The 11,796-nt window shown below is 34.2% G+C and overlaps 1 protein-coding gene across 1 annotated transcript in view; it reads right to left on the bottom strand.

Moving 5' to 3' along the window:
• Positions 1 to 283: 283 nt before the first annotated feature.
• SLC15A5 (solute carrier family 15 member 5) overlaps positions 284 to 11,796 on the bottom strand; it is a 91,205-nt gene continuing 79,692 nt past the window's right edge. The window contains exons 8-9 of the mRNA XM_008056886.1: positions 3,526 to 3,634; positions 284 to 431 (exon numbers count right to left, since the gene is read on the bottom strand). Of these exons, the coding sequence (XP_008055077.1) occupies positions 284 to 431; positions 3,526 to 3,634 (257 nt within the window). The remainder of the gene's footprint in view (positions 432 to 3,525; positions 3,635 to 11,796) is intronic.

Raw genomic sequence — 11,796 nt, 5'->3', positions numbered from 1 at the left:
GTAAAATACCATTGGTGTATAGAAAACTGTCATTTTTTTTGTCATAGAGGAATCACCTAGACTTTGAAATTACTTTATTAATTCTAACATATAGCATATTAATGCAAAAGCATACTAGTTTACTAGATGGGTCATAATTAGTCTTTGTAAATAAAGTACACAGATAATATTCAAAAAGTCACTCCCATATATATTGACTCTTCCACAAAAGCGCATAAAATGTTCAACTGAAGAAGAAAACAATGAATATTGTGCTCTTAAGACAGAAGACTCAAATGTGGTTTCATAGGGCTGTCTCCCAAAGATCAATACTTGAAGAAAATTCCTGTATACTGCCATAAAATTTCAGAGACTTTTCGTCGAGGGGAAGTGTTTCTTCAAGATTACTTCCACTGATGTTCTGGACATTAAAATGATTTAGATTACAATATCTAAAAAAGAAAGAAAAAAAACTTTTCTTAGGACCAGATGTAGATGACTTGATAAATCATTCGCTTTCCTCCTGTGCTTGTCTACCTTTTATGATAGACTCATAGATACTGACAAAACAGTGACGATTATTTAAGAGCACTGCTCCCCAGAACAGTCTTTATAAAAGGACAAAAGGCATTTTTGTACATAGGAAGGTGTCTCAGAAGGACCTTTAGGTGGCATTTCTTTCTTTTTTTTTCAAACTGTAGTGCATTTCTTCAATCCTGGTAGCGAGAGAGACAGTGGGAAGTCTGAAAGCCTATTGACTTTATAGATTTCATGGTGGTCAGGACTCATAAAAGGTTTATCAGACGCAATGGGGATTTGTAAAATTGGTGTTGAGATTATGTAAAAAAACACCATTGTTGAAGAAGAAATTCATTAATATATTTCTAGAATGTGCACTCTTATTCCCTGATCTTCAAAAAAACCTAGCTTTCCTGAATGTTTTCTAAGTACCAGGCACCATGCCAGGGTGGGATGTAATCATCCCATTTCACAGACTGGGGAAACAGAAGTTTCCAAAAGGTTAAATAACTTGCGTAAGGTTCATATAACTAGTTGTTGGCAGAGCCTGAGTTTTGAACCGGAACTTAATTTTCTGAATTATGGCCTTTGAGGCAAATTTTCCAGTCTCTCCTTTCATGTAACACCCATTCTTTTCCTGTGGAGTTGTTGATCAACAGCTGGTAGTGGGTCTAGTTACTGAAGGGGCGAGTTTTCTCCCAACCTATAAGAATTAAGGAATGTCAGAGGGCAAGAAGAAGATTCTTCTATGGCACCTGGAAGCAGCACAGTAGAGGAGTGTAGGAGTATGGGCTACGGAGACAAACACATTGGGTTCGAATCCTAGTTGTGTGAACCTGGCCAATTTACTTCACTAGTTTTGCACTTTAGTTTTCTTGTGTGTAAGGTAGAGTGTTAAAATCCATGAACAGGAAGGTGATGGAGGTTAAATGAGGTTTCTTGTGTGTGTGTAGCATCTGGATGCAGAAGGTGCTCAATACATGGAAAATTAATTAACTTTTTCCTTCCTGCTTTGTTTCCTCCTCCTCCTCTCTCTTTTCCTTCCCTAGAAAGTATGCAGGAGAAAAGCAAGTAGACAGGAGATGGAGATTTATTGAGAATCAGATTTATTTCTTTATAAGTCCTGCATTTTTACTTAGTTTTTTTCTCAATTTTGGTTCCTTCAGTCTCTGGTGCTTTGTATATTTTGATTCTTACCTCTTTCTCTGCACCCCAGCTCACCATTTCTCACTTCTTTATGTAACTCACTTGTTACACAATCACAGAGAAAGAATCCCATTTGAATATTATACTTTGGACCTTAGATGTTAACTCCACATAGACTGATACATTGGCTGCTTCAATTCTATTTTTCAGGTCGTTGGAACAATGCTTAGCATGTTGATGGAATGAATGAATGAGTTAATCCCTGAGCTAAAAGATTCTGGTTGCAGTGTTAATTTCTACCTGAACTCCGCCCATGACCACGGTCATCTTGGCCATACCTCAGGTCTAGGAGAGGAATAAAAAGGAGGAAGACAGGAGCTTAAGGCTAACTGTGAGACCATTATTATTATTATTGCTGGCATTTCAGAATATTTGCTCATCCTCTCAACAGGTTTATGACACAGTTACTATTCTTAGGCCTAGCAAGGCTAAACAGCTTGCTGAAGTTTGTGCAGCTGATAAGTGTGGAACTGGTTTTAGCTAGGCTGACTCTCAAGAATGCTTTTTGAATCACTTCATGAAAGTAATTTGGCAAAGTCAAACCTTACAGTAGGAGACAAAGTAAAAATTGAGAGACAAAACAGGTTTGTGAAAAATGGCAGGCAGGCAACTCTTATGTTTGGAAGCAGTGAATGGAGGGGAAAGAGGCCCTGCCTTCAGCTTCAGCTTTTATCACCAGATCTGTTTTGCTACAAAGCGGAGGACATTCCTGTTGAATCTTTCTGCAAGACTCTGATTCTATACTTTGATTTTCAGTCTAAGAATGAGACCGGCATTTAGGAAAATGACACATTGTGGAGAATCCGTTTGACAACTTACATACTTTGGAGGGTAAGAAATGTAAAAATTCGGGGAGCCACTAAGCCTTTTAATTTTGTCATCAATTCTGCCTTGCATGGAGTTTAATCCTTTTGCTCATATTGGACCATGAGTCCCATGAGAGCAGAATTTGTGGCACTAAACATGTATTGACTTACTGACTTTGCATCTTTTTTAGTTTATGACACTACCTATCACATGGCTGATATTCAAAAAGAGATTTGTGAGTTGAATAAAATAATGATTTAAGCCAGGGAGAAGTGACAGTGGATAGGATAATATATGACTAAATGACTAAAGACATACACAGATGGGAGGAAGTGAGGAAAATGAAAAAACTGTCTAGTTCCTACTTCGTGACAAACATTGGGCTTAGCCCTTTATCAAAATTCATTCCCCTAAAACCTAGAAGAGGTTGGTGTTATTGTCTTTATGTTACAGGTATGAAAACAGAGGCTCAGAGAGGTTAGACAATTTGCTCAAAAGCACACAGTTATCCAAGGATATGCCAGGGGTGGGCTGGGGGGGGAGGTAATGGACAGATAGTAGATGACATTTACTGAATGGTCTCAGGTGACAAACTAAGGGATTTTGCACAGCTTGCTATTGACCTTGAAATGGTCACTGCTGATTTAAAGGCCTGAATGGGATCCAAATCTCAAGCGTCATTAGATTCATAGCTATTTGTTTAATTATATTTGCTTTTAATGATAATGATTCATTCATTTTTATTATCAATATGGTTATTTCTAATTTTAAAGTGGTACTACATAGTGGAGGAAAAAAATCTTGTTTTAGAATCTAGTAAAGCACTATTTTATTATGAGAATCGATGGGAAAAGTGAAGTCTAAATTGAATTTCTTGCTCTGAATAATCTGTTAAATTTCTCTAATATGCTAATTTTGTCCAGTCATGGCATAGGGAATTCTTCCTGGCTCAGTGTTGGTTCCCAGGCCGATATTTCCTGGACTCAGAAATTGTTCATCTTACCACACACTTACCTTTGTGAAACACTCCAGAATCCCAGGACGTTCAACAATGTTAATGATGCCAGGAAGAAGAAGAAACTTTCTAAATTGCCTTTGTTTAATGTGTTTGGAAACCAATCACCTGTTTGGAACAAATGTAATTGTTATTCAGCTGCAGAGTTGTAAGTTTCTGTGAATATTTTATCATTCCACAATTCATAGAGCTTTATTCGCTTCAATAATATCTACAAAACAAAAAGGTTCATGTGAAACTTCATTGTCAAAATTCAATTAATTCTGTAATTAACAGTAAAATGATAAACAAGGCACCCCAAATATTTTGAAGGTCAAAAACCACCCTTAATTTGCATCCTACAATACAGATGTCAGAAGAACTGGGCATGTAAAGGCAATCCTCATAATTCTATTAATTTGCAGGAACTGTGTTGTATTTATCCTTATATTCTAGTATCTAGCACAGTGCCTGGCACCTACAGATTATTTGGCAAATATCTATAAATGTAAAATATTTTCCATCACCAGATAGTCTGTTGCTTTTGCTAATTGAAAGGTTAATGAGATACTATACACAGGTGGCAGATGTTACATTATTTTTGACAATTTTGATAACCCCGGGGTTACTTTATGACAATATACAGACCCTATTGATCAAATTACTTGCAATCTCTGGTTTACATGGAGATTTTCTTTTACCTGATAAGTACTTTCTTCAGTTTAATATCATTGAATAAATCATCCCCACTTCCTTATGATGTCGTACTAGGCATATATGAAACTATTCAGGATTCAAGGTAATTATTTTAATTTGTTCCTATGTTTTGACTTTTACTTTGAATCTTTGCTATAACTCTGTCTCACTTTCTATTTCTGTGTCTATCTCTATATCTCTATATCTATATCCACACACACTTTCAACTTTTCTTCAGTAGGTTTTGAGGTATTATTTAATATAATGTATAAAATAGAATACATTATATTGTATGTATTATACATGCAGCACGGAGTTCTAGGCAATACTTTAAAAACAGCAATGATATTTTCTATATGTCTATTGGGTATTGTGTAGCCCTTTTAATGTGTATGTGTGTACTTTTGTGCATGCACGTGCATAATATGTTTGTGTGTGTGTGTGTGTAACTAAACATTTGATTGGACTTGAATGGAGGGAGTTGAGGGTGCAGGTCAAGATAAGATGAGATACCATCTCACTTATTTTCAGGAGGAACTCAACCATCCTGTTAAGCCTATTCAAACTGTCCTATTTTTTCCCCCTCTTGAATTAATATCCCAGTCGTATTTCTGTCCTTTTCATTTCACATCAGCACTTTGCATGTCATGTGATTATACCATTTTGTCATCGTGTTTCTCTGGCTAGAGTAAAAGAAGTTTGCACAGCGCATGTGAAGCCTCAGAATTAACATGACATTAATTCTTCTTGGAACATGAATTTTGGTTCATAATAAGTGATTAAAAGGACTATCTTTATAGAATAAGAGTCAGATAAGAGAGAATAATATAAATTTTGTAAGATCTTTAAAGGTAAAACATAATATTTTGAAGAAATTGTGTGATTACAGAAAATACCAGCCTTTTGGGGGACAACACCAGACCCTCCAGGGCTTGCCAGAATCCTTGTGTCTGTCTTTGGGGACAAGTGGTGGGCATGAATGAGAAGCTCGTTGACCTGGTATTTGGAGGTATGAGGTGACAGGACAGGAAACTGTTGTACTAGAAAATTAGAGAAAGGTAGTGGAAATTTGCAGGCATACACAAAACATTTTGTGAGCAGAGTTATCTAAAAAACAAACACCTAAGGATTGGCGTATCACCTCTTTAAAGTCTTTATAATGTTCCTGTATTCTTTCTTAAATATAATTTTTAGTGTTTGGTTTTCTAATTCCGATCTTCATTTTGGTCCCATATTTCTGACTTATTTAGCTATAATTAAACATTCGCTATAGCTAATTTACATGGCAGGCTCCATGGTAAAGGGAACCATCGTCTGAATAGATAGCATGGAACAAATACTTGCATCAAGTCAGACAGGAAGATTCCTCAGGAAACCTAAAATTTGCTTTATTTATACAGAGATTATCTGTCTATGTGAAGAGACAGCAGTGGAAGCTAAAAGATGTAAAAAGAGAAAAGATTTTCGAGTCAGACAGACTTTTTAAGGGAAATCTAGCCCCTGTTATTCACAGTTTTGTTGTTAAGCAAATAACTGGACCACTTGAGCCTCAGTGCTTCCTCTCTAAAATGATGAAAATACCTACCTCACTGAGTTGTTATGAGAAGAAAGATAATGATCCTCAAGGGCTAGACATAGAGGAGGCACTCCCTAAACCTTAGATTGCCACCTCCTCTTGCCCTTTCGAGGTAGCTAACACAAAATCATGTAGCCTGAGCTTGATCTTGGGCCTGTTTCCTGCCAGATATTTCTTCATGTTCTATGTGCCATTTAAAAAAAAAATCATTATCCCAGGACTAGTTGTAAAATGTTCCATTTAACATTGTCAGTTGACTCAGCTCTTAGGTACTATAACTTTATTTTAGTAGCTTATAAACTTTTATTGTCGTAATTCACATTTGTGCCATTTTTCATCTGACATTTCTAGTGGCTGATTGAAATCAGGAGCATCCTTGCAAAAGGAGACAAAGTGAAGATTCAGGTCTAGAATAAGACTAACTGAACTTCTCCAGATCTCCCATTAGGTGAACAGGAACATGAGAAAAAATGTGCCACAGAAAGGGTCTGGTGGGTCCTTCATCACATGCCATTTTAAATCCCACAGTGAACCCCAGTTATGTGCTTTAATAGTGTAACCAATTAGTTAGTAATAATGTTGGAGTAGTAGAGCATTGTTCAGAATTCCTCATATATATTATTACTCGGCTAAATTTATGTGTTCATTTGAAAATCATTTTTTAAAGAAGTTTTCATGTACCAGGAAATGGGCATTGCAAATTGCTTAAGAAAATGGATTCAGAGATTAGCAGGGGACTCGCAATTGGTGATTACTCTGGAGTATTAGATCTTATAGATGCCAAAGTGTTCCTATTGATCTTAAATTATCCTAGTCATTTTAGAGACAAAAGGACTGTAGAATCATCTAGACTAGTTCTTTCAGTTTACAGATTAAAGAGTGAAGGCACAGAGAAGTCAAGTATTACTCATTAGAACCCTTATGTTTCTACTCTTACACCAAATGCACCCCTCTTGGTGCTAATAGACATACTGCTTTTATGACTTTCCTTATCATCTTCTCAACAGTTAAAAAATGTCTGGATTGCATTCTTTGAAATAGCTTACCCCAAATTCTTCTAAAATACCTAAGGCAACATTTCTACCCAAATCCTGAGACAGACATTTAACCTACTGTGAAGAGATTCTTGGAGTAGTTTACATTAAATTTAAGACTTTTAATACTGGATTGAGAAATATATATGGTGACTTACACATACTATAATACTATAAACAGCACAAATGTGCTAACATGAAAGAGAAACATATTTTACCTGTCTCCAATCTAATAACCTATATTATAAGGTTCAACATTTTTTATCTGTTGTCTTGATGTCTATAAGCCTCACAGGCTCCCAAAGGCCTAGCCATGTATATTTCTGTTGTCATTAGATATGCTCCCCACCCAGAGGGAAAGGCTCCCACCAGGCTAGATCCCCTATTAGTCAGACCAGTTACACTCTTCGCAGCCCTCAATTTAGCAGGTTCACTTCCCTGCTATCCTTCAACATTATTCAAACAAACTAATCATATCCTTCTACAGAAGTCAGGGATCACCTCAACCCTTTATTACTACAAAATCTGCCCCCTTCAGACCCTGCTTGTTCACTGTATTCCCAAACCCCATGTGACCGTGCACGACATGGCTTCTCTCTCAGGTTGTATTTTTGTCAAAAATAGACAAATGGGATTGAGTATATGTAGCTAATAAACCTGCTGTCAGTTTCGTCTCTCTAATGTCAGGAGTATTTTCCCACTATCTCATACTATCTAGGATGGGGAGGGGGTCCCTCTAGCACCAATGAAGTGAATAGGAGACAATCAAGGTGAGTTCTAGACAGAATATTACTAGCTGTTGCTCTAATGCATAACTGCTGTTTTTTTTTTGAAGGGTGAGAAAAGGAAAAGAAACCCTTTCATATATCCTGCTATACCACTACCCAGAACTAAGTCCCTCTGCTTCCAAACTGTATCAAGAAGTGTAACCCCCATAAAACCATAGGACAAGAAGTAATGGGAATAGATATTTAAGGTGATGGACATTCCAATTACCTTAGTTTGATCATATTAATGTATCAAATGATCATATGTACATCTGATATGCCAATAAAAGTTAAATAAAATTTTAAAAACTGAAAAAAAAAAGTAATGGGAACAGGACACAGGCAGATTACCCTACATCTTGGAAGTGTTGTCCCCAGAAGTAAAACATTAGAAGTGAGTATAAGTTCTGGGGAGTAGCAGATAGATATAGATGCTTGAGACTGCATCAATCCATCTGATCAGAGTGTGAGAGGACCTAAAAATGGTGTACTAAAGTTCTCACTTCAGCCCACAAGTCTACTTGTTGAACTAACCTGGGCTTCGTGGGGTACTTTAATTGTAGACTTTAGCAAAAGTATTCACACACATTCTAGATTGGTAAACACTACCTCTCAATAAGTCTCTTCTTTTGAGGATAAGTAAATAGAAAGAGGAGATCAATATGGGGAAGAAAAAATAACTATAATACATATTATAACTGTTGCTTAACACGGAATTACAGCCTTAACACGGAATTACATGTATATTTCTGTTGTCATTAGATATGCTCCCCACCCAGATGAAAAGCTTAACACGGAATTACAAAGCTTAAAATAATAATAATAATAAACGAGAAACTCATAAGATAAAGACAAAAATAAAATGCTACAAAATACTAATTTCAGGTAAGGTTGAATTCAAAGAAAAAAGCATTCAAAGAGGCAATGAGAATTTTTGAAATATTGATAAATAAAGCCACAATTCAAATTGAAGATATGCCAAAGGATATCTCTTAAGTAATGAAAACATAACAAAATCTTTTGGAAATGGAGGTAGATAAGTATTTACTGTGAATGATCTTGTCATACTTTGGTTAGTTTTTGATCAAATAGGCAAAAGAAAAAAGATATAGAGAACTTTCAAAATGCTATTGATAAGAGTCTAATAAAGATCACAACATTGCTTAGTATAAAGAAAGAATATGCCTTGTAATAGAAATTTAATTAATATCAATTACAAACCAAACCTCCTAGAAATTAAGATTCTGCTCCTAAATAACTAGCTAGTCAAAAGTAAAACCCACCATCACAAAGTATTTTAAAAAACGAAGAAAAGTAGAAAATTACATTTACACATTTAGGGATACAGCTATAAACTCTACCAAGAGGCTCATTTAAAGGCACACAGATTTTCATTTTTTAAAGTAAAAATTAAGATAAATAAGCTAAACATTAAAGAAAAAATGTAGAAAATGAATAAAAACAAATCTTAAGAAAGTCGGAATAAGGAAATAAAGATGAGAGCAAGAAATCAATATATTAAAATATATTAGATTTAATGGTTCCAAGGCTTGATTCATTGAATGAAAATATACAAAAGAAACAAAACCATCAAATTGAATCAGTATGTATGGCAAAAGATACAGAAGAAATAACAATGTTTAGTTAAGAGTATACTATTTTAGTGTCAAAAATCATATGAAAATAAGATGATAATTTAGAAAAACATTAATTGCCAATATTGAACCAAGTAGAAATGAAATACTTAATGGCTAATAACAGTGGGGAAAAGTTACAAAGAATGATAAAAAAAGACATTATAATCCCTATCAAAATTCTACTGATGTTTTTCACAGAAATAGAAAAAAATCATCCTAAAATTCATGTGGAACCATGAAATACCCCAAATGGCCAAAGTAACCTTGAATTGAAAAAGACAAAGATGAAGACATAGTATTCTACCTGACTTTAAAATATACTACAAAGATATAGTAATCAAAACAGCATAGTATGAGTATAAAAACTGTCACAGGCCAGTGGAACAGACTAAACAGCCTAGAAATAAATTCAAGAATTTACAGACAACTGATTTTTGTCAAAGGTGTCAAGAACATGCAATGGGAGAGACATTCTCTTCAATAAATGGTCTGGGAAAACTGGATATACACATGTAGACAAATAAAATTGGATCCTTATTTCACACCATGTTCAAAAATCAGCTCAAGATGAATGAAAGACCTACGTGTAAGATCTGAAGTTGTAAAATTACTAGAAGAAAATACAGGGTAAATCTCCATGATGTTGGTCTGGACAATGATTTTTTGAATGTGACTACAAGGCATAGCCAACAAAAGCAAATATAGACAAATGGGATTATGTCAAACCAAAATGCTTCTGCACAGCAGAGAAAAAAACAGAGAAGCAAATACCCACAGACTGGGAGAAAACATTTGCAAATCTTATATCAGATAAGGGACTAATATCCAAAATATATAAGGAACCGAAACCATTCAACAAAGAAGACATAAAAAGGACCAATGGATACATGAAAAAAATGCTCCACATCACTAATCATCAGGGAAACACAAATTGAAACCAGAGTGAGATATCACCTCACACCTATTAGAATGGCTATTATTAAAAAAAGATAAGTATTGTTGAGAATGTGAAGAAAAGGGAAACTTGTCACATTATTGGTTGGAATGTAAACTAGTACAGCTATAAGAAAAACAGTATGGATGTGCCTCAGAAAAATAAAGATGGCATTACCATATGATCCAGCAATGCTACTGGGTTCATATAGAGAGGAATGAAATTATTATATCAAAGAGATGTTTTTACTCCCATGTTCATTGGTGTATTATTCACAATAGTTAAAATATGGAAACAACTGAAGTGGCCACCAATCAATCAATGGATTTTAAAATGTGCTATAAATAGACAATGGCATATCATTCAGCCTTTAAAAAAAAAAAAAGGAAATTCTTTCATTTGTGACAATAAGGCTGAATCTAGAGGACATTATGCTAAGTGAAATAAGTCAGGCACAGAGAGACAAATGTCACCTTATCTCACTTATATGTGGAATTTTAAAGTTAAACTCACAGAAGCAGAGAGTAGAATAGTGATTACCAAAGGCTGAGGTAGTAGGTGAGTGAGGAGAGAAAGGGAAGATGTTGGAAAGGGAAGATGAAGGAGGAGTTGGTTTTGGTGTTCTTTTGCTTAGCCTGGGGACTAAATTATTATGCATTTAAGCTAAAAGAGTAGATTTCAAATGTTCTCCCCACTAAGAAATAAGTGGATGAGGAGATGAACATGTTAATTAGACAGATTTGACCATTCCACAATTGAGGCATCACATTGACATCTATAGGTATATACAGTTATTATTTGTCAATTAAAAATAAAACGAAATTTAAGAAAAAGAGAGACATTAGGCACTTTTAAATTTTCATGGAAATAATGGATCTTTCCAAATGTAGCAATATTTGCTACCAAATATTGTTTACTGCACATATGTAAAGATAATTTAATATTAAAAAATATATTAGTTAAATATACTTTAGTGATAGGTTCAGTAAGAAAAATTATGAGATCTCAATAGCTACTTAACAAATTTAACTTGATTTGTTTAAATTTTAGAAAACAAAAAAGTTTTTTATGATAAAGAATATCATCTAAGATTACCTTTATAAGCTTACAAACTTATTTAAAAGATAAATAAGAGATATTTGTATTCAGATCATGAACAAGATAAAATATGACTGGTTTTAATTTTGTGCTGTAAGTTTTGTGTCCTGAGAAAGATTCAAAGCATAGTAATAAATATTGGAAATGAGTATTAAAAATTATATTTATTTGAAGATTTGATAATTTTGCTGAAAACTTAAAAGACTCAACTGAAACACTTATAAATTTACTAAGAAACTACAAGAAATTGAATGTAGAAATAAATATTTATAAACAAATATTAATAATCTCCCTATGTAACAGTGATAATCTCAGTGAGTTGTAATAAGGGAAAACAATTCAGTTCATAATGACAAAAAGAAAAAACCATAAAATGTCTAAAATAACTTCAATAAGGAATGTTCAAGATATATGTGAAGAAAAGAAAATTTTATTGAATTGACTTTTGAAATATTAAATTAAAAAGCTATCTTATGTATTTAGATGGATTACTAATTATTGAAAAAACTTTAGTTTTTCTAAAATTAACTTACAAGTTTTATTCATTTT

Source organism: Carlito syrichta, unplaced genomic scaffold, assembly GCF_000164805.1.
Source record: "Carlito syrichta isolate Samal-C Ts95f unplaced genomic scaffold, Tarsius_syrichta-2.0.1 Scaffold302567, whole genome shotgun sequence".
NCBI lineage: Eukaryota > Metazoa > Chordata > Mammalia > Primates > Tarsiidae > Carlito > Carlito syrichta.
This window is presented reverse-complemented; position numbering and strand designations above follow the sequence as displayed.